The sequence below is a fragment of the Scomber japonicus genome, chromosome 2, assembly GCF_027409825.1.
Source record: "Scomber japonicus isolate fScoJap1 chromosome 2, fScoJap1.pri, whole genome shotgun sequence".
Lineage (NCBI taxonomy): Eukaryota > Metazoa > Chordata > Actinopteri > Scombriformes > Scombridae > Scomber > Scomber japonicus.
In genome coordinates this window covers 13,314,888-13,342,189 of record NC_070579.1, presented here as the reverse complement: position 1 = coordinate 13,342,189, position 27,302 = coordinate 13,314,888, and the positions used below count along the sequence as shown (strand labels likewise).

Genomic DNA, 27,302 nt, shown 5'->3' with positions numbered 1-27,302 from the left:
CAGGAACACTCTGAGTGGATATTTCTTGGCTGGACGGGACATGGCCTGGTGGCCGGTGAGTGTGTATCTTTAATAATGTGTTCTGTATTATCTCTAACACTCCTGATGTTGTTTATGTTGTTCTGTGTTCTTGATCTGCACTTGGATGCTTTATCTGATAAACTATTACAAGTCTCTAGTGGTAAATATCAGTGTGTGTGTGGGGGTATGAATGTAGATCACTAACTATATAGTTATAATTGATTAGTTTTGAATAGTTTGTTAAGAAAAAAAAACCCAAACCCCCCTTTAAATGTGAGTACTTTGTGGTTTCTTTAGCCCTCTATGATAACTGTATATCTTTGGGTTGTAGACTGTTGGTCAGGATAAAAAAAGATATTTTAGTTTGCATTGTGGGCTTTGGGAAACAGTTCAACATTTTCACCATTTTCTGGCATTTTATAGATGAAACAACTAATTGATTCATTGGGAAAATAATGGTCATATTAAACAAGAGTAAAAGTAATCATTAGTTGCAGCCCTACATATGATTGTAAAAGGCAAAAAATATAACTAAAAATCAAAAGAAAGTTTAATCTCAGCTGTAACATGAAGCCTGACTGTATGTAACCTCTGTAAATATATTGAATCTTGTTTTATTAATGTATTCAGATTGGAGCATCTCTGTTTGCCAGTTCAGAGGGCTCAGGTCTGTTTATTGGTTTGGCTGGGACTGGAGCTGCTGGAGGTATCGCTGTCACTGGCTTTGAATGGAACGTAAGTACAGACATCCATCCATCCATCCATTATCTATCTATTAATAGCACTTTACCACAATATAGTCTGGAATGAAGCAGAGCTTGTCTGCTAATCTCTGTACATGCTATTTCTTTTGTGGTGTGTTGTACTTATACGGCTGACAAGAGAAATGATTTGTGCAAGAAAAGAACACAAAGCTACAATCATTTCAAAAGCTATTTTACCTAATAGAAAATGGTTGTCTAGGCAAAAAAAAAAAAAAGTGGAACAATTGATTGAATTAGTTTCCTTTTTTCAGCTGTAACAGAGAGCGAGCAGCAGGGGGCACCAGCAGAACTCTTTAATGCCATGAAGTCATGTTAAGTGTTAGACATGAGACAGTCCATTAAAACCAGCAGCTTCACAAAAGCTCCTGTATGCAGAGCACATAATGAGTTTAAACTTTTGCCTCAGTTTGGCCTTTAAGATTTTTCTGCCTGGAGCGAATGTTGTGGCCGATCTGGTCAAACCTCTCTGTCCTCTCTTACCATCTCCCTTCTGTCTTTCTTACAGGCCACCTATGTGCTGCTGGCTCTGGCCTGGGTTTTTGTGCCTGTCTACATCTCCTCAGGGGTTAGTTTGCACACACTCATACACGCAAACAGAGGTGCGTGTGTGCTTTTTTTAAGGCTGGCTACGCAGGTACATTTAGGTGCCAAAAGACGTTGCCTACACAAGAACTCCCCGCCTTGAAAATTCCCAAACAGGGTGTTACACTACAGTGCATGTACTCACAACTGTCTTTTAATAACAATGATAATTTATTACTGTGTTCATTCCTAATTATTTTCAAGAAAGCAGATCAAACTTGTCCAGTTACTTCATGCCGATTAGCAAGTTTTTAAGTTTGCTTCAAATGCTTATGCGTTGACGTGTTTTTGTTCAGATTGTGACAATGCCAGAGTACCTGGGCCGTCGTTTTGGAGGAGAGAGGATCCGTACCTACCTAGCTGTCCTCTCGCTGCTGTTGTCCATCTTCACAAAGATATCAGTACGACAAAAAGACACATTCACACTCCATTTGGTCTCATTTGGGCCTTTCCACCAATTAGCAGCACTATCTAATCTGAGTCATGTGTGCTGGCAGTGCTGATGGATGTGTTGTCTTTCTTCCACCAGACTGACCTCTACTCTGGAGCCTTGTTTGTTCAGGTGTGTCTGGGATGGAACCTCTACCTGTCCACTGTCCTCATGCTGGTGGTCACTGCCCTCTACACTATTGCTGGTACACAAATACTACACATCTGTTACTACGGTTTTCATGAATTTTTAAGACACATGATGCTTAACCTTCGTGTCGTCCTCCCGGGTCAAATTGACCCCGTCTGTTTTGGCTGTTCCTTCCTTCCTTCCTTCCTTCCTTCCTTCCTTCCTTCTTTTCTTCCTTCCTTCCTTCCTTCCTTCCTTCTTCCCTCCCTCCTTTCTTTCTTTCTGTCCTTCCTTCCTTCCTGCCTTCCTTTCCTCCTTTCCTTCTTCCCTCTCTCCCTCCCTCCCTCCTTCCTTCCTTTCCTCCTTTCCTTCTTCCCTCCCTCCCTCCTTCCTTCCTTCTTTCCTCTGTCCCTCTTTTCTCCCTTCCTCTTTCCTTTCCTCCCTCCCTCCTACCTTCCTTCCTTCTTTCCTTTCTTTTCCTTTCCTTTCCTTTCCTTTCCTCTCTTCCTTCCTCCCTCCTTTCCTTCCTTCCTTCCTTCCTTCTACCTCTGTTCCATCCTTCCTCCCTCCCTTCCTTCCTTCTTCCTCCCTTGCTTCCTTGACTGGAGGACAACAGGAGGACTAAAAATGTTGCTGGTTGATGATAAAAGGTTTCATTAACACACTTACTTCCTTTCAGGCGGTCTTGCTGCTGTCATCTACACTGACACTCTACAGACAGTTATCATGATTGTAGGTGCAATCATCCTAACAGTCACTGGTATGTACAATTTCCATAATTTAAATGAAAACTGAAATAATGCAGCAGATATTTTATAGGAAATGTGTTTTGGTTTTTTTTGGTCTGCAGCCTTTAACAAGATTGGTGGCTACAGTAACCTGGAGCAAGTTTACAGAACGGCGGTGCCAAGCAAGATCATTCCTAACAGTACCTGCCACCTGCCACGTCAGGACGCCATGCACCTGTTCAGAGACGCTGTCACTGGAGATCTGCCCTGGCCCGGCATGACCCTGGGACTCACCATACTGGCCACCTGGTACTGGTGCACTGACCAGGTACATCTACATGAACAGAAAAAACATGCATGTGCATATACTGGCAAAGCAAGTGGAAACTACCAAAGCGTTGCATGTGCATGTGCAGTTCCTCTAAAAGATTGCTCAGGAAAACCAGCTTCTCTCTAAAAATACCCTGATTTTTTCCACATACAGTGTCTCAATGGCCAGCTGTCTCTCTCTTTATATGTTCTGATTGGACTTTTGAGAAATGACTGTACTGTTTCTTTTATTATGTTGTTTTGTTTTGTAGTTTTTGGCAGCTTGTTCCAGTGCATAGTTTGGTTAATAATCATAGTGTGTGCCTTTGTTCTCTGCCCCAAATACTCAATCTCCAGAACAGCTAATAAACAGACATCGTCCTGAGACTGTTCTGCTCACTACTGTTTCCCAAATAATTAGAAATGTATACATCTGCGGGAAGTCATGTTGTATAATCAAAAACTCTAGGATAGCCACTAAATGGACCTAGTGGTGATACTGTGTTGTCCACTTCTGTTTCCAGGGTAAAGAATGAGCTTTCAATCACATTTTAATTATTTGTTTGGTTTTGCTCACACTACGTGGCCTATACTAGCCTCCATCCTGCTAATGTGGCTGCATCCAGGAATCTTAGCAAAATAAAAGACAGAACGATCAGGCTGATCCGCCCTGTTGACCAGATGAAGATGTTGTGCCAAACCCAAACTCAAGGTTTTAAAAATCCCTTCAGAAAACTAAAAACTACATTTATATTCCGTCTGTGAGGCAAAGACGAACTATAAATACCTCACTGTGCACATACACAATCACCAAACTATGCAAGGTTTTACCCATTTCAGTTGCGTGGGTACAAGCTCTAAGCTTTATTACATACTTCCCTGAAAAAAATATATTTATACTGCTGCATGATTCTCCAGTTAATGGTGGATTTATCTGAGCATGTCCAGTCAAAAAACTTCACTACATTTCATCATTAGTCTGTCAATTTATTCAAAACATTCACTTTTGGTCCCATATCAGTGTTTAACATCACATATAAACCTGTTCTTTACATCGGAACAATCAAAATGGTAGCCCCACCCTCACAACATCAGTAACCAATAACAATGGCATCCACACAAGAGCCACCTGTTTATCAGTGTGCTGACATTGATTGTCACACATACATTGCATACATCTGTGTCTTTTGGATATAGACACAAAATTCCAGTAAAAAACTTCAGAAAAAGAAAAGCACTTGAGGTAATTTAGAAATATTTGTTCAGAGGATTGTTACTACATCACAGAGTATTACAGATGACCACCAGCGTGGCATGTAGTAAGAAAATACCCTGCCTCTAGTGTGAATCTTGCTCAAATGTGCCTGGTTAAACATTTACTGTATGCACGTTTCTAAAGACACAAATATCAGCTGATATGTTATTATCTGAGTTAACTTCCTCACAGTTATCAGTATCTGCCTCTAAAATGAGTTATTATACTATTCAGAAGCCATTTATCAGGAAGCATTAGTTTAGAACATCATGTGATTCATTTACAGACAATGCCTTTCAAAACATGAAATAAAGGGCCAACCCTAGTGGATATAGTAAAAACAAAATCCCAGTTACTGTATGTAGTTCTCCAACTTGTATGTTGAGCCTCAGGGTTTGAAATCAAGAAATGACGTTGATGACGGAGAGAGAGAATATTCCAGACTGAAGTATCACCTATATTTTAGTAGGAAGTCCATAACGTCCTTGTGTACCTGAAGTGGCCCACTGTTCTACCTAGCAGGCTTGTTGTTATTTTGAGGCACCTTCTTCTGCGGGGCTCCAGCTCGCGCCCTCAAGTGTTTTAAGTTGTTCAGTTTTGAGAAAGATACTCCTAGTAAACCTGATTGGTTGGCTGGCGGCTGTGTCGAGGCATTATCTGCCTTTCTGTAACCCGGGCTGTGGCGCCGTGGTGACCGACCAGAGCGTGTCTCCCCGCGCAGGTGGGGCGAATCCGGCTGCAGCGTTTGACCCTGCCAGTAACGGTGTCCTCCAATCACAGGACCTGTTGCTCGGGTGGGGCGGTGAAAACTTCCTGGTTTGGCGATGACTACTTTAGGTCCTTTCAGTCGTGCGTCTCGACCAGGAGATCTGGAGTCTTGGAACAACTAGACATAGAGAAGAAGCAGAGAGGGATGAGTAGGACATCATGAAGTCTAAAAGAGTTAGACGTGAAATCCTCCACTACCTTTACATACATGCTGAGTCCTTTACTATTTTCTGTGTGCTAACTTCAGGTCAAATATTTCAAAGCATCCTATCAGTGCACCCATTTTTATGCAAATGATTCACAGATCCACTTTGATTCAAAAGGTGTGTATATAGCTTAGATAAGACTGCTGTGACTCTCTTTATTTCTATTCCCTATTCTGACCCACGTATGAATAAAGAGAGACACAGCAACTGTATTGTAGCTTCAACTGATTGAAAGCCCCAAGACTAGATCCAACACGGGATTTAATATAACCTCAATTGTAGCACCTTTAAATTAGTTGTCTGTATGTTTTAGATTAGATTTTAAGATTTTAATGACTATCCTTACTCAGGGTTGGCTCCTGACTACATTTCTAACCTGTTAACCCCTTAAAGCACAAAATTTTAAGAACAGCATTTTCTTTCTTTTTTTTCATTCTTTTAAATCTGTGCTTTTACTGAATTAATTATTTTAACTTTATCTTAGACTTTATTTTAAATTGCATTTACTTATTTTATTGCACTATACATTTCTTGTTTTTCTGTATTTTCAGGTGATTGTGCAGCGGTCCCTGTCTGCTAAGAACATGAGCCATGTGAAAGGAGCATCTCTACTGGCTGCCTATCTGAAGATGCTGCCCTTCATCTTCATCATCCTCCCTGGCATGATCAGCCGGGCTCTCTATCCAGGTGCGTGCACACACACACCCCTATTAATTGAAGAAGGGTATTGTTACTGACTGCGTGTAACATCTTGCTTTGGCGCCACTGGCGAAACACTCATATTTTGATTGATATATAAGCGTGTGTTAGATTGTCTTCCCTGTAATTCTTGATGATCAACCTCACAGCGTACTTGTTCCCGCCAGATATTACGCCTGTACACCACTCTTCTTGTTATTGACAGCAATTACACAATAAGCATTAGTGCCAACATTTACTTGTCACTGTGGTATCTCAGGCTTTAACTAAAAATGTGCCCTTCAGAGTTTCCTAAAGCCCACAGTGGCGTCTTCATTGTGATGGTTTTGTCTGTGTAACATTTTGTATTATATATTATATTTTTAATATCAATGAATGGTTTTGTGTAAAAACCTTGAAAGAAATGGTGGAAAATGTGCGTCATAATTTCCCAGACCCAATATCTAGACCAACAGTCCAATAAAACAAGTTCTCACGTTTTGGGAGCTGCACCCAACAAGCACATGAATTGTTGGTAAATGTAGAGAAATGAAGTCATTTCTACTGGGTGCTGCTTACCTGTCCTATGTGCCTATGCGGTGATGGGTGACCCTGCCTGCGCAGCTGCTGTGATTGACGGATGAGGTTGGCGCTGTCCTCAGACTGGCTGGGTTCCCGTAGATCCAGCATGCTCTGAGAGAGGCGGGCCATCATGTTGACCCCATCCCCTTGGCGAGTCCCCCGACCTGACCCCGTCGTGACTCTATTAGTCAACGGGTCGCTCGGCTCCTGGTTGGAACAATCATAAAACTCCTCTTCTGATGCTGTGGAAGCGCTTGAAGGGTCGTCATTGGCTGCTCGGTCACACATGACCTTGGTGCTATCTTGGCTATCGCCATCGCCATTGCTGCCAGAGTCCCTGCCATCCTTATTTGATGTAAGACGGCCACGGCCTGACGTTACATCTGACGAGGATCTCTTTCTGTTAGAGGCTGGGGTGTCCTGTTGGTCAATTTTTACCAGAGTGACCTGTGCTTCACTAGGCAGCTCTGAGGGTGCGGGGTCAATAACCAAATGCAGTGTGCGGCGTTTAGGAACGGGAGGTGCTGGAGGTTGTGTCTCTGGAGGTTGTGTCTCTGGAGGTTGTGTCTCTGGAGTTTGTGTCTCTGGAGTTTGTGTCTCTGGAGTTTGTGTCTCTGGAGTTTGTGTCTTTGGAGTTTGTCTAACATTGTCTGTCAGCTGTGAATCTGCAGTAACGTTGGATTCACATGTGGGTGTGTGTGCATTTGGTTTGTGAGTGTCCTGTTTTACAGGGGAGTTGGGCAACTGAGGAGGGGCTCTGGAATCTGTTGCATCAGTGTGGTCTTTATTCGGAGCTGTGTGTTTCTGCTCTTTGGGATCTTTGTTGGTTGGGCTCACAGGGGTGGGGGCTCCTGTTTTTGTATTCCCAGAGGGAGGTTCTGCTATTTCTGCAGCTTTCCCCTTCTGACCTGACGCAGGTTCCTCAGTCTGAGGTGGCAGTGTCAGCGGTGCACTGAAACGTATAGCCTGACTCACCTCAAACCGCTCTGACCTCTGTAAGTGGACCTGATTGGCTCGCTTTTCATCTCTGATGTTAATGAATCCAATCACATCACTCGGCGGGTCTGGCTCCGGCCAGGTGGGAAGGTACGGGATCAGGTACGCTTTCTCCAAATGGGCCAATCCAGGATGTAAAGGCGGCTCTTCTGAAACATCCTTAAGACGTCCTTTCCTAAGTTTTAGCCCAATGGGATTCTGGGAGTTTGAGTTCTTGTTGCTGGAGTTCTGGTCAGACGAGGCGGGACTTGTGTGTGTCCCTGTGGCAACAAGGGCATATTTTGGATTGATGAGCTTCCTAGCAACAGCAGCTGACACAGGAGCAGGTGCCGCCTGAGGGAGCGGGTCAGGGATCGGTTCGTCCACCAGAGGAACCTTGCTGAGAGACACACCTCTGGACATGAGGAAAAGGTCCCGAAACTGCAGGTCGAAGGTCTCCACTGCCTGTCCTGTGATCACCGTTATGAGGTTACGGTCCAATCGAGAGGAGGACCAGGTGAAGCTGGAATATCACAAACATGAAGAGATTATTTTACACCAGTGTTCCCCTTTTGTCTCCAACTGAATGTCACTTAGATGAGATATCTTCCAATCTGCTAAATGTGTCCCAGTTTCTATCAGTCTCAGTAACCCTTTCTTCAGTGTTATAACTCCTACAGAGAAAACCAGTTTAATCATTACACAAGATCCTGAAGTCATGCATCACACTATGCTCTTTGATCGCATGATTCCTGTATGTTCGTCCTCAATTTCCTGGTGGAACAACACTGGGGGAAAACACTCTAAAGCAGCATTCAAAGATGTTGGTTAACAGGTAACTGTAGACCAAAATGAACTGAAAGTCTGTGTGTGTGTTGAGGTGAAGGTTTATAATGCTGGAAAGTCTGCATAATTTCAGGCGTAAGCTTTTGCAGATACAGTTGATCATGCTGTAACAATGCTTCTTTGTGTGCCCATGGAAAAAAAAAATAGTGGGTTGGATTTTTATGTAATTATAGCTTCTTGCAAATTATTTTGATGGCACACATATTTTTTGTAAAGAAATGAGACATTACTGGTGAAAACTGGCGCTATCTCTGTGTTGCTCTCAGGCCATTCATTTCAGTGTTCCCGGATCAGAGGGTGGGGGCAGGGTGTGTATTTGCATGTACAGCTATCAGCCCCAGGGTTTTTTTTTTAATACTTCCACTGGGAGGTACCAAAGTTGTACATTGTAATCCCACACGTAGTGACTTTAATATATATTCTTATATCTGTATCTCTCTTGTATCTCTTATTGAGGCAAATGTGTTAGCAAAAACTTTTCTATTAACTCATCCAGAAGAGCAAAATTAGCATTTATTTGAGTCACGTCCCTGGCCCCGCCAAATTAAATCATTGGCCTCCACCAACTCCTAAGGAAAATATCAGTCTATTTGGCTGCTTCATGCCACACTATCTCACCAGTTAGTCAGTAGATTTGTTGGTCTGCTGCTTGGTGCTGGGCAGGTAGAATGGGCTTATTATAGCTATTTGCTGTAAACAGCTGGCTGCTGCTACTGGAAACTGAGGCCAGAAAACAAAACACTGAACTGAAAAACAGTGAAACACTCCATCGAGTGAAGAGGAACTGCAGAGTCGGGTGATTTTCATCTGTTGATTTGTCTCTTAGTGACACCTTTCACCTTACACAATCATTTGATCCATTGTTAATATAACAATTATTGATTAGTGCAGCTTTAAATACATGAGTAAAATATACTGCATGTACAATAGTGCACGCTCACCTGTATGAACCAGAGATGGCTCTGTCTCCATCTACCAGAAGAAACTTCTCGCTCAGAGAACCACGCACACTCTGTGCCGACCGTGTAAAAAACTCCACGCCTCCACAGCAGCGCACACGCAGATTCTGCACATACACACACACAAAAGGTTAATTCGAGGTAATGCTGAGTGAAAAGAGGCTCTAATGGGTTTATGTTGACAAGAGGAAGGATTTTAGTGAGCAAAAGAGGAATCAAGATGAGACAAGAGAATGGCGAGACAGAGTTATTATGTTGCTAAATTGCAGTGTTTCTGTATTAATACCAACATAGCCTCATGATTGCTGACTCGACAGGTTAGAGCATGGACTGCATCTATGTATGTACATGCCTGTATGGCACACCCTGCAGTGTTTATCCTCGGCCCTGTGATAAGGGTGTGGTTCCTGGTCTAGTGTTACCTCATAAGTAAATGTTCCATGTGAAATCTCACAGGAGACGCGAACCATAGACGTCGTAAATGCTTATAATAACAGCAGAGATGGCACACAAGAAAGAAGTTGAAAGAGAGGAGGTCTGGTGGTTAGAGCTATGAGGAAGAAATAAGGAGAAATGAAAGAGAAAACATTACAGAAAGTAAAGTGTGCCTGTGTGCGGTTTAACTAATTGCCTACAGCAAAGACAGGAATGTACCTATTATCTCTCTGACTTGGAGGCTAAAAAATTTACAAAAACCCCATGAAACACTAAGTATTTTCCGTAAGTGCCTCGACCAGTTTAACTCAGAGAGGCAATTGAACCTATAGACCAACTAGCTGATGCATGAACGTTAGTCTGCTGGCAAAACCTGTTAAACCTACAGTATGTCAATAATATGCCTTCCTTTCAAACTATTTTTTTTACATCAAACTATATTTTGTAAAATGTTTCTTCAACTAAACATTGAATTTATATATTATGCTGCACTTATCAAGAGTAGACATCTGTCCAATTTGCTCATCTCTCTTATCAAAACATCACTTGGGCGTGTACATCTGTGTGTGTGTGTGTGTGTGTGTGTGTGTGTGTGTGTGTGTGTGTGTGTGTACCTTTAGATGTCCTCGGTGCATATCAGCTCTACCACACATGGAAAGAAAGCAGGGGACTGACGCCATATCAATTATTATGTATACAGGAACTTTACGTCTGTAGGCCGCATCCAGCAGGTCTCGAAAGATATCCACATCTGTAAACACATCCATCACCACAGCTATCACCTACACCCACCCCCGCACACACACACACACACACAGAGAGAGAGAGAGAGAGAGACACACAGAGGAAACCAAATGGTGTTAGTATTTCCTGGTCTGTTAGGGTGGGTTTGATTTAAGCTGCTCTTATCAACAATAATACACCCATTAAAATCTCAGAGGAAGCGGAGCACTTGTGAGACCTGTATTCAAACAATAAATAAAATGGGCATGAACCTAGAAGGTGCACAAAGAGACTGCTTAGTTAGAAACACTGAGTTTTTGCAGAGTGGTGACAAAAACGTGAATTGGCTGGACAGTGTGTGTTATGTGGGTTCATCAGCTTACTGCCCTACTTTTACATTTTAAAAACAAAGCAGCAGAGCTCGAGGGAGTTTAGCTCCAAAGACTGACAACTTGGTGAATTTAACTGAACAAGAAAACAATGAATTACTCTAATTTTTTTTTTTTTACTTTAATGATAATAAATAAAGCTCAGGAAAAAGCGAGTTAGTGGACCTTGAGGTTTGATTTTACAACATATTTCAATTCAGCTTCATTGTCATTATATTTGCATAGATAAAGTTATAAAAACTCAAAAGGCAAAATAAGGTAAATTGTATTAAATATACATCTTAAGAATCTGATTCATTTCAATGAATGCTGTATGAAGCTCATGTTTAGGGACAAGTTGTTAGCGGAGTTCAGAGGCCTTTGGCTACATAGAAACAACCAGACAGAGGAAAGGTATCTAACATTCAGTCAAATTCATGTTTCTGTAGCTTTGGGCCAAACTTTGACTTTTAGTATGTGTACATGTATGAGCCAGCATTCATGTGCGTGAGAAGCAATGTCGAATCGACGATGCACTGCGGCCCTGGCTTGCAATACATTCAATGACGTCAGAGCTTTTTTTTTTTTTTTTCCACACAGGTGTGTCAAGATCAGACTTGTTTCATTAAACCTTTGTTGGGCATGTGGGAGAACAGAAGGGAAAGAGGCAGTTTGAGAGAAAGGGCAAAGGGAAAATAATGAGAAATGAAGACATGCATTGCAAAATACTGCAGAAAGATCACATTCAGTTAAAAAAAGAGTCAAATTTATGTTATTTTTGATAGATATAACTTAGTAAAGCCCCATATATAACTGCATATCTATCAGTACTAAATGGAGAAAACAGTTGAGGATGTGAACTCTCTAATGAGAACAATCATTCTCACTCTGTCAGTGGTTTATTGTGTATAAAATAAACAATGTTACTTTATTAAAGACGGGTGGACAATAACTCAGACCATAAAATGCAATATAACACAATAACCCTGCAGTGATTGTGGTGTTTGTGTGTTATTAAACAGGGAATTATTATTGATTTATTATTTACACTGCACAGCCAGAAAAATATTAAAACCACTTATTTATAGGACTGAAATCATTATCACAATGTTAATAAAAATACTTTAATATTACCAGTACGGCCAATACAGGCAAAACTGTATAAACAATCAAACTATGTGTAAGAATAGAAGAATAAAACAATAATAATAGAGTTTGTGAGTGCAGTTACAGCTTACTTTGAAATATTAGTGTGGAAAAGAGAAATGAGTAACATTTTACATTTTACATTATAATTATGTTTGATGAAAGTCTATAAATGATCATATTGAATTACTGCCAAGACGTAATGTTGACTCAGTTCTGCGGTTTGAGTCTCTATGTCTGGATGTTGTTGAATTGGACTGAATTATTTTAAACAGACAGTTTCTATTGATACAATATGATATTCAATATATGATACAATATAATGAAATTCAGTACAACAGCACAACCACAACCTTAAAAACCAGGGTGTTGTACCATAATCTCTCTGGCACACTGTCAGTAATGCTTTAAAATGATAGGTTACACACAGGGAGCAGACTATTTAATATACTGGTCTGGTGTATCATATTTCATTAAATGTTTGTGTTATTCTTTTTAACTCTGGGTGTTGTAATGTGTTTTTGTTACAGAATATGTATATTGCTGTTTTTAATTCTTTGAAATCAATATTTTTTTATATGTTGTAAATAAATCTTGGGCTTATTTGGAGGACACATGGGCTTAAATGGTGTCACAGTACCAATTTAGGCCCATGCCAGACTTTTGACCTTTCTCATAAAATATCGTTATTTTATATTCCAAAATCTACATGAACTATTGAATACATCTGTAAATCAAATGAGAGATAACCCTTATGACCTCCCTTATAAATCATGTCAGGATCCATGAATAACACCTGAACTTAGATTTTGGTGCTTAATTGGTACACTTACCCTAACAGCTGAAAACATTGGTTAGAAAATTAGAAAAGGAATCAAAAACTAATCAAATAGGCCTATATGTTACAAATAGTTGCATTACTTATTACATTTTAAATAGGATAACTAGTTATCTGTAACCTATTACATTTCCAACCCTGCCATCACTAGGCCTATAATCAGGTCTACCTTCTGGGCTGATGCGATGCTCTTGCGGACCACCTCCTTGATGTGTGTTTGCCCCTCAGTTGGGGGTTGCGTGTGCACGGTAACCCTGGTGACCCCCCGGTATGAGACGGAGTCAGGCCAGCCCAGGTCCAACTCTGCCACTGAGGCCTCAGACCGGTCTGGCCAGTATTGAAGCGACACCTCTCCATCTCCCCCTTCCTCCCCGGACCCTGGGGTCGGAGGCCCTGGTCCTGGTGTGTCTGGTTTAACGTGATGCTCGTACCCGGGCCGGTATACTTCTGCTATGTGTACAATCCTCTCTATCTCCGGTCCCGACAGGAACTCCCGCACCTTGTTCTCGGTGATGTAGTCCCTGAACGCATCACGGCCCCCGGTGATGAGAGCCTCGAGGGCCAACCTTTGGTCCTCGCTGTAGAAAAACTCCGGTTTGCTCTCACTCACGCGCCAATTCACGTGATGATCGTCCAAACACTGGACCTGAGACAGAGCCATGGCTGCAAAATAATATCCCCCTGCCTGGTCAACAAAGAGTTAAGTAGAGAGACAGATCTGACCCAGTTTCCAGTCGCGGGTTTAAAGGGTCAAACCTCAAAAAAGTGCGATTTGACATCCCGGTCCATTATATGTGCGCGTGACCCGGGGCTCCTGAGGATGTAAACAAATTCCTCTCTGATCGGTAACGATTTTAATCTGATGAAAAGCAAACCCACTATAGCAGCTCCTGGACCCAGATCTCAGGTTACTCACATAGACTCAGGTGTTGTGTGCACATAAAGCAGCTCCCCGCCCAAAGCCACGCCCTCACCTGACAGCCTGGGCCAGGTAGAGGTAGCGGCACCGGCACTGGAGGCGGCCCCGGTTCAAGTGCTGCAGCCTCGGGGCCCGGCTAACATAGAGACAAGCAGCTGTCTGCCTGGATGAGTGTATCACAGTGTCTGACAATGAGTCAAGTCTAGAGCTGAACCCCGGGCTTGAGTTAGAGAAAAGAAGTCACTAATCCTCCTTTAAAAAAAGTGGTGAAACTAAGCGTGAGTCAGTCCTCTGTTGCGCTGACGAGTCTCTTTTCTTCCTTTTTTTTATGTTGGAGCAATGAAGTATGAAGTCTGACTCGCTTCACAGATGTTCAAAAGCTCAAAAATGGCAACTTGTTCAGTTCCCCGAAAGACAAAAAGAGTAGCTTAAATCTCACCAACGTGGCGCTGAATGAGTCTCAACTTTCACTTAAAAAAGAAAAAACGCCCATGACTGCTTCTGGTTGTCTCTCTGTCTCTCCCGGTTTTCTGTTCACGTCCCTCCAGACGGAAAGTTCAACGAGGTCCGGTGATCAGCGCGAAACTGCCGGTGTGTGTCTGACCCTGGTATTCAGCAGCGGAAGCTCGGTTACCGGAGGCTGAAAGGCGGAGTGTCCGGTAGTTGGTTAGGAAAGAGAGGGTTATAAACTCCACCCTCCTTTCTTGGACTGAGGGAGGAAAATCTTGTTTTTTCATCCCAACTGAACACTTACAAACATACCAGTATCAAATATCCGGCTCTCTTTGTGTTTTAAGGATTACTGACAGTGTGTCTGAGTGTGCTGATGCAACATCTGTTTTTAAGGATTTTAAGAGCATAGCTGTGTTATTGGACTTTATGTCATATCATCAGGGTTTGGATGGTTACTTTATAAATGTAATAGGTTACAGATAACTAGTTACCCTATTTAAAATGTAATAAGTAATGTAACTACGTAACTTATTACTTTTAATTACTTTTCTAATTTTCTAGCACATGTTTCCAGCTGTTAGGGTAAGTGTACACATTAAACACCAAAATCTAAGTTTAGGTGTTTTTCATGGATACTGACATGATGTATAAGGAAGATCATTTCTTATAAAGTAAGATTTATCTCTCATTTGAAAATGTATTCATTAGTTCATGTAGATTTTGGAATATAAAATAAAGATATAACTAAATGAAAGTCAAAAGTCTGGCATGGGTTTAATTGGTACTGTGACACCATTTGAGCCCATGTGTGCTCCAAATAAGTCCATGTCAGGAAAATATAAAAAATATTGTTTTTAAAGAATGAAATGACAGCAATATATGTATTCAGTAACAAGGGAAAAACCCTCCTGAGCAAAATGTTAAAGGTCTGACTTCAGATGTAACCCATTTTCTAATCATTAACATTTTTAAAAAAATATTTAATTACACATTTTTTTCTCAGTATTCTATCATTAAATTACACAACACTGTTACGTGTACAGTTACTCCCCAACACTAGTCTGTACACCATATACTTTTATTGTGTGATATTGTGTGTATATAATCTGGGTGGGCAAAACACCTTTAAACATGATAAAGTCCAATTAAGCAACACCCTAACATAAAGGTAAAGTTGAAAGAGTGTAATAGTTAATCCATTACTATTATAAACTGACATTACGTGGACTTCAATATGTTTTGTGTATGATAACTATATTCTTTGACTTCTAAAACTAACTGTAGTATGCTATCACCCTAATGTAATAATGATTAAAAAAAATAATTTTAAGGAAAACTAGATCAATATCAGGGAGTTGTGTCACTTGGAGCAATGTCCTATTAAGGAAATCCAGTGTGGATACCAGACTTTGTAACTGGCATGACTACTGGTTAGTGATGTGTCACTGATAAAACATGGTGGGAAACGACTAATGACTGTCTGAATCAGGGTTTATTATAAAAATAAACTTTTAAAGCAAGTTCACATTTTGAGTTTACCACATATAGGAATTCCCCAAACGGGTAGTTAAACATTACACTGATGTGATAAAACGTATCAGAGATCCTTATGACTCCAAGTACAGAATGGAGGTCAGGAATTAACTGTATAGTGACTCTGGAGAAAATCATTGGAGGCCGTTAAGAAGGGAGGTTTTTCACATGTGTTCATATGTTGCTTACAGGCATTTACGTGTGTTTGCTCATTAGTTTGCATTTAGAGTGCATATTTACTTACTGTGTGAGCAAACAAGGGGAACATATAATAACTACATCTGCTCATTTAACTGTAATTTAGCAGCATTTTTGTGTAATTATACATGTACAGGTTACATTATTTGGAATCAGTCATTTTTGATTTGTGTTCACCTATCCCTCTAAGGGGAAAGTGGACACACGCCATGCCCCCCCCCCCCCAAAAAAGCATAAAGCAACCAAAGGATTCCCTCACTAGGGGTCAAGTATTAAGGCGTGTCCCGTTCTCTTGGTGTACCACACATGCACTTCCTCATTTGTTGAGAATAAGGAGAAGAATGACTCATCTGATCATTTCCTGACTTTTTCCCACATCTCTTTAGACCAATATCTCTGGTTTCTGTACCATTTGAATTCTGAAATGTGCTTCATGTTTAAAATGAGGGGTTTATGCACTGCAACTCTATTGTAACATCCCTCTATATGTGGTAGTCTGTTGACCTTATTTATTGATGTTTCTCCCATAGATCAAAATGTAGATGTCACTTTAGTCACTTTAGTCACTTTTCCTATTGATATATCAGCCAGTTGAACAGTCTTCTGCCATTTATGCCCCAACAATCAACCCTCTTAGATCTTTTCTTCTTGCCATCTTGATACAAAATCAGAATGAGCTGGGCCTGCTCAGCATTTTTATACATGCCACATAGCTTGTTATATAGATGTTAATTGCTTAATTGTACCATGTAGCACACATATATGGAAGCATTATCATTCATTATGTTTCTTGACTCACTTATTCAGGTTTTTTCCTTTAACCCCATATAAATGCGTATGTACATATTTGCAGTGTAAAGTGTTTACTGCAGAATAAAGATCATGTCTAACATTATAGTCGTCTGTATAATGTATAACACACTGTTTCTGTTTCCAAGTATTTTTGTCCTCAAGCTGAATTTTAAAACAGTTTGTGTGTCTCCTCATGAGTAGAAATTAGGGCAAAGAGGGACATGAATTCTGCATGAGTAGAATATTTTGTTCCACTCCAGTGTGTAAATGACCCCTGACTGTGTTTCATGTTTCAGACACTGTAGGATGCGTTGACCCCGAGGAGTGCAAGCGAGTGTGTGGAGCCGAGGTGGGATGCTCCAACATCGCCTTTCCCAAACTTGTCATTGAGCTCATGCCAAGTGGTGAGAGTACTGCTATAACTTCATATATCTTATAGAATAAAGTAGAATATAAAGGCTTTTACTTGAATATGCATGTATATCCGTGTGTGTGTGTGTGTGTGTGTGTGTGTGTGTGTGTGTGTGTGTGTGTGACAGGTCTGCGGGGGCTCATGATAGCGGTGATGATGGCCGCTCTGATGTCATCACTGACCTCCATCTTCAACAGCAGCTCCACCCTGTTCACCATGGACATCTGGAAGAAGCACCGCCCCCGAGCCTCAGAGAAAGAGCTTCTACTGGTCGGCAGGTATGAAACTCACAAGAGGAAGTGGCTCAGCAGGGTTGCCTGGCAATAAAAAAGGCATTCACCCGGAGGATGACCTAGATTTGAGAATTCCTGTGTTTGAACCCAGCACTGAAACACTAGTTGACCACTTTAATAACGTGGTGAAATTTTAACATTATCATCAATAAAGAAAATAAAAGTTTAAGATGTGTTGTTTGTTCCAGGATTGTGACAGTGATCTTGGTGGTGGTGAGTGTGGTGTGGATCCCCATCCTACAGTCAGCCAACAGCGGCCAGCTGTATGTTTACATCCAGTCAGTGACGAGCTACCTCGCTCCGCCCGTCACAGCTGTCTTCACTCTGGCTGTTTTCTGGAAGAGGACCAACGAGCAGGTAACAAACACACATGCATGTCCTCCAAGAGCCCTTATATTACAATCAGATGTAAACACAGTTATACAGTATAGGGATAGGGTTAAAGAAAGAAAATAGAGCCACAACAAAATTCACAAGCAGGTAGTAATCAAGAAATAAAATGATCTGCTTTGCACATGACCCAACGCTACTGGCCCCCAAATTCAATATGTTTAGAATATTGGGAACAATTATTAATTTGAGCTATTATCATTAATAAAGAAAATGTCAGAAAATGAATCACAATACCCAAGAGCATGAGTTAATGTCTTCATGATGCTTCTTTGGTCTGATTAATCATCCAAAACCTAAAGATATGAGAAAAAGCACCAAATCTTTACATGTTAAAGGTTATAACAAGCAAATGTTTGGCAATTTTCCCTCATAAACACTTAATCAGTCATGAAAATTGTTGATTTTCTTTCTGCAGATCAATTAAATGAATAATCAACTAATTGTTTCAGTTCTATCTACAGTCAGAAACATACACACATATAATACTCCATTATTTAACAAAGGAAATGAGCAGGATAAATTACAACTGCGACATATTAGGATACAAAGGGTCAAGCATGGGCCTTGAGGTCAAGGAAGAAACAGCACTTAATCTTGGCAGAAGGACACAGTCTTCTCTCCTTGACATGCTGCTGTTTGTCTGTGGTGTTTTTAGGGAAAGCATGGGTCACACTGATAACAGGGAAGCAGCATTACTGTTATCAGTGGATGTGACTATGACTGAGCTCTGTAGACAGACAGGTATATTTTGGCATAGTTTATGGGCACAGAGTATTTGTGGCAATATCTGTGAAGGCTTACAGACATTCCACAGAGGAGAGTTTCTTCAGAATTTAGGCAATATCATGCACACCATCATGATTATGGTGATAATACCTTCATTTTCCTTGGCTGAGTATCAACAGTTTTGGCTCCTGTGCACGTTTTCCACTGATGAGTTAACCATTGGGGGGGAAAAAAATCTCTGTATCAACAACTATTTAGCATACAAAACACACAATTCAAGTTTTTCCATTCTGACACCAAACTACACAGAACAAAAGAGAGTTTTGAGGTTTTTCTCTGTGCAATGTTTGTCCTTTCACCCACTCTGTACTGTACTAGTTTGCAGTTTTATTAGTCTCACATGGGACCCAGCTGAGTGCAAACATGCCTCGCTCATTGCTTAGTAATGTGCTGAGTCCATGTGTGAGTATGTGTGCACAACATCGTATGAATGTTTGTGTGTGTTACTGACTTATTATAGGAAGTGTACCGTGTATTACTTCCAGCGTAGGAATCAGAGCTGCCGTTCTGCGCTCTCACTTTAAGAAATGAAAGTGAATGTATCCGATTGATAACAGCGAGGGCAAGTGAGGGCAAGAGTAATTATGTAAAGATAAAGATTACAGAGTGAGACAAACGAGATAACAATACAGTATTAAGAGTGTTTATCAGCCCAGATCTAATAATTTATGTGTGGAAACTTTTTTTTCTTTTGACTACAAGTAGAGACGAGTCCACTGGATAGTCAAGATTCAATCTGAGCTTTAATGGAGCAGCTTCTGGGTGTGTCTGATCTCTGCTGGCATGCTATTTATTTAAATATTAAAAGGAAGAGAAGATTCTCAGGGGATCATTCAGACTGAAAGGCTTTTCCTCTGTTTCTCACTATAATGTAAAAAATCCTACCTTATTAAAACTGAATGAAACCACAAACAGTCTATACTTAAGATGTGGTTTAAATGAATTTGCCTGGGGTTACAGCATGTGTTGGCAATGGGCCAGCAAACAGTGATTTGCAAGTCAGAAGACGCCTCTGTGACGCATAATCGGTTTTTCGACAGTATAACTAGCTACTAGACATAGGAATGCTTATACTGTATTTTCCCCTTCTTTAAATTTTATTAATTTTATTTTAAACATTTAGAGATCTTTGACTAGAATCATGCTTACTGGGAAGGTTATAAAATGTCACAGCCATCTGTTGTTGTTTTTTAATCTTCACATTTCAGTTTAGACCTATAAAACATTGTTGAGAGGGGTCAATAACTCTTTTACAGATAATTTGTGAGCTTTTTTATTTGCTCAGATAAACACGGTGAGCATGTTGCTTTAAGAATATTGCTGCTGTTGACTCATGGGGTCAAAGGGTACATCTTGCACAGGATGTGTCAAATGCTGACTAGTCTGGCACTGTAGACGCAATAGAGAGCAAACAATATAGACCTATTTACACGGCAACAGGACATGTGTATGCTCCTTGAACCAGAGTGACAAATGTGACTCTTGAACACATTAATTAACCCTGTGATTAGTAACATTATAGTCTCTGTCTCTCTTTGTAAGACCGGTAGTACATTTGGGGGATTTTATTCCTAATTACTACATTTACTGTGATGTTTTTAGATTTGTATAACTAAAAATCTGAAATACAAACTATTACACAATGGTTGTCAACTTAATGATAATAGCTAAATAGAAAGATAGAAAGAAAGATAAATAGATCAAAGACACAAATGGTTTTATTGAACAGATAGATAAGATCCCAGATGGGAAACCAGTTTGTTCATTCATTATTTATTCAGGAAATCTCATTTAGATTAAATCTCTTTAGAACAAGTTATAATGACACAGGATCACAATGAGAGCTGACTCACATCACAATCACAAAACAATCACTTTACACACTCTCAGACACACTGCTTAAAACAATTACAAAACATTATGAAGAATATCAGATAGCAAAGCTTTAAAGTCGCCCAGAGTAACTCTAACTTCAAGCTCTTCTGCAGCTCATTCAGTAGTGAGTTGCATATTACTGGACACCAGGCTTCCCCAGTTCACTGTTTGTATGAGTTGAATAGAGCACTGAAACTGGATTCACAAAAGCATTAACTAGCTGTTTCATGCAGGAAGAAACGATGTGTCATCAGTAAAGATCAATATCAGTATCATAAGTACAACACTGTAAACATACACTAGATCAAAAGTGAAGTGAAATGAATCAGAATTTCATTCTCTTGAATCTTGAATCTTGAAAACAGTAATAATATTAGCTCAATAGTAATTCAACATTTATAAACTGGATAGTTAAAATCTTGAAATGTGATTGGTTGATAGTCGTCGATTTTTGTATTAATCCCGATTTTTTTTCTGGCGATATTTTTCATTTATTTTTTTTATTTAATTTTTTTATTTAAGTTTTTTGTGAGGGCAGGTGCACAGTTTTAAAAAGAAATCTCACAAACTGATGTGATGTGTGTATTGTTTTTTGTAAATATGACTTACGATGTATTATCAAGTGTTTGGTTCAACCTGTTCTTGTTTAAGGAAAGAAAATCACAATCATTGAAATATAAAATCGCAATACTTGTTTAATCAGAATCTCAATTTAAATCAAACCAGGACCCAAAAATCGTTAGAGAATCGAATCGGCACAAAAGCATATCGGCCCAGCCCTATAATAAACGCATACTCCAGCTATGATGTTTAATGTACTTTCACAGTTCTATTTTCAATTATCACTCTGCATCTACTGTTAAAATGTTCCCCACAACCTGTAAGCAAGCAGGGACGACACAAAGCTCCACCAACCACTGTCTCACCAGCTGCATAGGAGCAATTAGTAGGCCTAATGGTATTGCAAACACTTTCTGACGTGACATCCAGTGACAGTGTCAATGAATTTGACTATGTGAATAATAAACTGGTTAGGAGTTTGCTGACGTTTCACAGAAACCACAGGCAGCTGGGGACTACTTTCTTGTAAATGAGTATTGTAATGTTATTGTTATTTTATACAACTTTTTTTAATATTGTGTGTATATTTTCTATTTTGTCATATTTGGTCACAGTCTTATAAAAGAAATATCTCACTCCTGGCGAGATACTGGAATATCGTATTTGTTCAAGATAGATAGTAAAGTGGGGACCTTTGTGATAAGCTGATCCTAGAAAAACAAAATCAGACGTAAAAACAGCTGTAAAAGTACAGATAACACTCTAACAAGAGTTTTTGCTGAATAGATAAGACATTTTTTTATCAATGTTTGCTTTGACAGAAACTGACAGTGCTGGTGGCCAAACACAATGTGCCACAACTATGGTATAAAAACCCTAAAAACAGGATCAGTGATACAGGCAGTAAATATGAAATGAAGCCTTTACTATGTAACAAATGAAACAGGAGGGGAAACAGAGAGAAAAAAGGAAATGTGAAAAACATGATGAGAAGTCAAACAGAGCTCCAGATGTTTACTTTGTGTGACAAGGCGATTGTTTTCTCATGCATGATTACGTCCAACTTGAGAGATCACATTCTTCGCCAGTGGTTGAAAGAGAAGAACACAGAGAGTTATTTGTGTCCCAGCACGTGAGTGTACTTAAGAGAAAGGTGGCGATGAATGACAGATAATAATGGTGGGAAAGCGAGAGTGTTATGAGCCAGACACACCCCAGCTGTGATCCAGTACTCCTCCTAAAAAATAAAATGGACACCTTTTAGCAGCAGGAAGTTCAGCATATTAGTCCCTTAAGGAATGTAATGTAATCTGTTTGTGTTTATGCGTGTGTTTGTGTCTTTTCAGGGTGCATTCTGGGGCCTGATGGTGGGTTTGGTTGTAGGTGTGTGTAGGATGGTGCTGGAGTTTGCATTCCCGCCTCCCAGATGTGGCATTGTAGACTCGGCACCTGCAGTGCTGCGCAGCGTCCACTACCTCCACTTCGCTATCCTGCTCTGTGGGCTCACTGCTATCGTGGTTACCATAGTGTCACTGCTCACCCCGCCACCCACCCACGAACAGGTGTGTACACATAGATACAGAAAATAACAAATTGTTAAGAGGAAGTAAGCTTATGTAAGTCCTTTCTTTTTGTTGATACACCCTTAAACGTTATCTGTGAGAAAAGAGAGGAATCTGAACTGGCAGCTGTACAATGGTGAGCTGTTTATCTGAAGGCTGGCCTCTGCTCCAGGCCAGTGAAAGAGGCTGTACCTTCCTAAATCCAAAAGATCAACAGTCAGCCATAGAGAGTAGTTTTACTCCACTACAGGCATTGTAGCACAGCACAGAATGACACATTTAATGCTTCATATGTCAAGTCTCATTCATGTCAAAGATCCAATGGTAAGACTCTGACCGGTGGATGAACTCAAAATGCTTGAAACAGTCAACATTAATGATTAATAACACACACCACACTGTTTCTAAACTCAGTTATCATGTTGATGCATAACCCCGTGATGGAAGAAGAAAGAAGTTCAGCTCCTACAGTGTGCTTAAGTAAAAGAATAAATACCAGAGTATATCCCCAAGTATGTATCCTGCATTGAAAGTTTCACTGAAAGGTGGCAGATTATGCTCATTTCAAGACTTATTGTATTTTAGGGTTCAAAAAAGGTATTATTTGTCTCATACTGGCTACTGCTGCATCATCTCCTTTCACACACATCTGTGTCAAAACAATAAAAGGAAAGGACATTTTGCACAATAGCTGACCTTAAATAGAAGTATTAAGAGAAAAAGTATCAAGTATATCAAAGTATCAAAACTGAAAGTACTCTTAATGGAAATTCTTACATTATCTTTCTTACATATTAGCATGTATGACTAACATATGAACAGCATTTTAATTTAACAGTTGTATATAGACCGAATCATCATGACATCACACTAAAAATCACTTCCTGTTTGATTTGATCTACAGAGATATATGAAAGATATATGATTAAACACAGTGGTCCGACTTGCCTGACAGTTTTGCTTATTTTATGTACTGTGTTACTTTGATAGTGTGTTTGATAAAGCATAACTAAGACATAAGCTGCTTTGCTTTACTACTTACTGCTTATATTTACTTATACTTAATGGCATACGTTTCTTTATTTACTTTTTGACTTGCTTAAACTGACATTTACTTTTGCTCAGCACCATTAAATTGTATGTAGTGATGGAGGTGTTTTCCACCAGGAAGTTACTGTAAAACAAACATTGTGATTGGTTCTATAGTGTTGGGTAGTTTCACCTGTATCAATGCATATTTCATCATATTTTAAAACTTATCATATGTTTTACATGTAAAATCCTATTCTGAAAAGTAACCAGTAACTATAGCTATAAAGGAAATCTAATGCAGTAAAAAGTGTAATAATCGCAGAAGTATAAAGTAAAATGGAAAAATACTAGTACCTAAAAAACTTGTTCTGAAGTGCAGTACTTAAGTAAATGTGCTTTGTTGTATCCCACCACTGCTTTGCCTGTAACCACTCTTATACACACAAATACTCACAAGATTAGCCATCTGTCGAACAAAGTTTTAGATGATGGATGACTCTGTGGTGAGGTAATGAACTATTCCCCAGAAATAAATCTAGGTATCAAGTAGTGACTCATAAAAATGAAACACAACAACCTTGAATGGAAATAAGAAAACTGTGCACATGCCTGACCTGCACTCTCTACTATGTAATTACACTATATTTATCCTCATGTCAGGATGTTATCAACATAAAAACACACAGCTTCTCTGTAAGCGATAGAAGTTGTATTAATGCCCAATAAAGTAAAGGAAATAAAGTGTTTTTTCACGTCTTTTGTTTCCCAGGTGTGTAACCTGACCTGGTGGACTCTGACTGAAGAGTCTCAAAGAGAAATTCCTCTACAGAAGATTTCATCTGTCAGCCAACGTGCTTCCCAAGGTAAGAGTGTGAATATTCAAGCATCCTGGAATAAAACCAGCCATCATATGATAAAGAGTCATCAACACTTAGGTTAGACATTTGAGGAACTTCCTGTGTCTGCTCTGTGTGCTGTTGCAGGCTCTGAGCTGGTGCAGCGGGGGGGTGTCTGTGGTCGGGCGGCAGGATTGTGTATCGCAGCAGTACGGCGATCAGAGGAGACTCCAGCTCCCAGGGTTCCTAGCGTCAGAGAGAGCTTGTTCTGGTCTAGGTTCTGCTGTGCTAACGCAATCCTGCTGGTCAGCATTAACATTTTTCTCTACGCATACTTTGCTTGAGTGGAGGTTCAGATTTTACCATCCTGCCTGCTGAGCATCAGCGATTATCTCCAACAGGAACTAGAAACTCTGCCCACCTGCCAAACAGCCTCTGATTTTCCCCCAATTCAAGTTGGTGGGGAAACAAGATTTCACCTGAATCCTTCAGAAATCACAGGAATATACTCCATAAAGTGAAGTCTGCAAATGTGAATGTGGGTGTATTTAAGTAAAAAACACTCAGAGCACAAACCTCATCTGTATAATCCTCTAAATTTGTTTTAATAATAGAAAATGTTAAGAAACTTTAACTGTACATCAGGATCTACAACAAAATACACATAATTAGAGCTGCAGTTAATTATTATTTTCATTATCATCTGCCTTATTTTATCAATTAATCATTTCGTCTAGAAAAAGTCAGAAAATAGTGAAAATTACCTTTTTAATATCATATCATATCATCTCAGGTGATCAGATTTTTTTGTCCGACTAACAGTCTAAAACACAAAGATATTCAGTTTACTATCAGTTTAATATCATCATATTTGAGAAGCTAAACCAACACATTTTGGCATTGCTTAAAAATGAATTGAATTATCATTCATCATGGATTCATCGACTAATCTTTGTAGCTTTACTAATGATTGACAGTCACGGGATACATCAAAAATACTGCGTCTCAAAACTTTTTTGGCAGAATCAGTGTCTTTAAAATGTTTTAGGTATACAGTATTTGAACAGATGTGCTGTGATGTTTTGATGTTTATGTGTTTTTACCTTTTCACCCTAACCACAGTCTGCATCTTCACCCTCACCTGTTTGTCTGTAGCCTTTAATCGTATAATCCTGTTTACACATTTTTCTGTCCTGATTTTGGCCTAATATATAAACTTTATTATATTATAAGTACTTTGAACGATATGGTTCACTGATTTGATTTGTGGAATCAAATTACACAAAAACCTGTGACTTGTCATCTGTAACAAAGCAAATACCAATTCAGAAATGATATCACACTTCATCTTAAACTTAATACTAACTAATTATTGTGTAAATTATATAGTAGAACACTTAAAGATGTTGTGGCGTGTGATTTAGGTCATTTTTAATATGTTAATATTGATTACAGTTTCATGTTTAAGACTTTGTATGTCTGTCAGTGTTTGCAAATTAGATTTTTACTCAAGCAAAAAATGTTGAGAAGCAGACTTTTTTCCTCTCGTGTTTATTTGTGTGATTTTGCTTTTATGAATCTCTTTCAACCTTTTCTTGGCCCACAACTCGGTATCAGGTCCCAATGTTCTCATGAATCCAGCTGTTGGAGAGTTTTCAAGTTTTGTTTTTTGTTCTGTATGAAAATTGTAGAGATGTACTTTTAAAACATATTTTATTAAAAGCTATATGAGACAAATTAGAGTTTAATTGTCTTGGAAATCTCCTTTACTGCATATCATCAGACCCCAGAAGGACCCTGACCATAAGCTTGAGAAACACTGATATGTTTTATTAGAAATTCATTCAGCAGTATTGGAGAGAATATATGGAATATATTTTTGGATATTGTTCTTTAAAGGACAAAATAATTTGATATCTGGTCCATCAAAATGTCTATTTTTCTTGTGACGTCTCAAATAAATGTAAATATATATGTATATATAACGAGATAATTTCACTTTTTATTTGGTTTCTGTACAGTTACTTACATTTACAATAGATAAAGGGTTGAGGGATAAACAACATGGTAAATCAAAGCATACAAATGTTCCTTCAGTCACATTTTCAATACAAGCAGCTGGTAAAAGTAGGACAGGAGTGCTCAAAAGACTGGCCGAACAGTTCACTTCAGGGCAGCAACACTTGTTTTCATTATCAATTACTCAACTGTTATTCTTTGATAAAATCTGGCAGTCTGTGAAATGTCAGAAAAACATAAAACAGTGTTTCCAATGATTATCTTGTCCGAACAAAAGCCCAAAATTCAAAGGTATTCTGATAATGACTTAAAACTGAGGAAATACGTTTTTCCTGACCTGCTTTGGAAACCTTTTATTCCACTGTTTTCCTTCAGATAAAAAAGAGAAAAACAGCAAATCCTCATATTTAGCAGCAGATACCAGCACATATTTGATAGCTTTGCTTCATAACTGACTTGAAACCATTAAAGCCCCAAAAACAAGAGAGTTTTTTCTCTGTAACATTATATTTATTCATTTTATTTGACAGGAACAATGCTTTTTGACCAACAGAAAACAACGAGAGTAACTCAAAAGTTAGCTTGGGAGGCTAATTTATCATCTGTTGTATTTATGACTAAATAAGCAAGCAAATATGTACATTTATGTGTGATTTATTGATAGTTTAATACTCAAAAGCTCATGATTGTGTTGGTTAGGTCTGATCAAATTTGATTGACAGTGAACAAACAACCCAGCAACTGTCACAAGATTGAGATTCAAATGATGCTGCATCCTGATTGGTGCTCTGAATCATGTGACATCATCTTTTCATCAAATACTGTGTAGGCCTTTTAACCGATTATCACAATTAATTTACTGACTGATTTTCTGTAGATGGATTAATCGAATAATC

The 27,302-nt window shown here is 39.4% G+C and overlaps 2 protein-coding genes across 2 annotated transcripts; one reads left to right on the top strand and one right to left on the bottom strand.

The window, feature by feature from the left end:
* Positions 1-25: 25 nt before the first annotated feature.
* On the top strand, positions 26-24,731 carry slc5a10 (solute carrier family 5 member 10). Its single transcript, XM_053339672.1, has 14 exons — positions 26-55; positions 652-756; positions 1,291-1,350; positions 1,664-1,768; positions 1,897-2,002; positions 2,606-2,686; positions 2,777-2,982; positions 5,744-5,879; positions 16,934-17,041; positions 17,177-17,327; positions 17,531-17,699; positions 22,304-22,519; positions 24,321-24,414; positions 24,535-24,731. Exons 1-14 carry the CDS (start codon positions 41-43, stop codon positions 24,729-24,731), a joined length of 1,749 nt encoding a protein of 582 aa, XP_053195647.1. The 5' UTR covers positions 26-40.
* LOC128379945 (protein FAM83G) lies at positions 3,930-13,596 on the bottom strand. The gene is made up of 5 exons (XM_053339584.1): positions 12,912-13,596; positions 10,282-10,449; positions 9,215-9,339; positions 6,450-7,950; positions 3,930-5,104 (listed from the first exon to the last, which is right to left on the bottom strand). Exons 1-5 carry the CDS (start codon positions 13,401-13,403, stop codon positions 4,730-4,732), a joined length of 2,661 nt encoding a protein of 886 aa, XP_053195559.1. The 5' UTR covers positions 13,404-13,596; the 3' UTR covers positions 3,930-4,729.
* Positions 24,732-27,302: the final 2,571 nt, after the last annotated feature.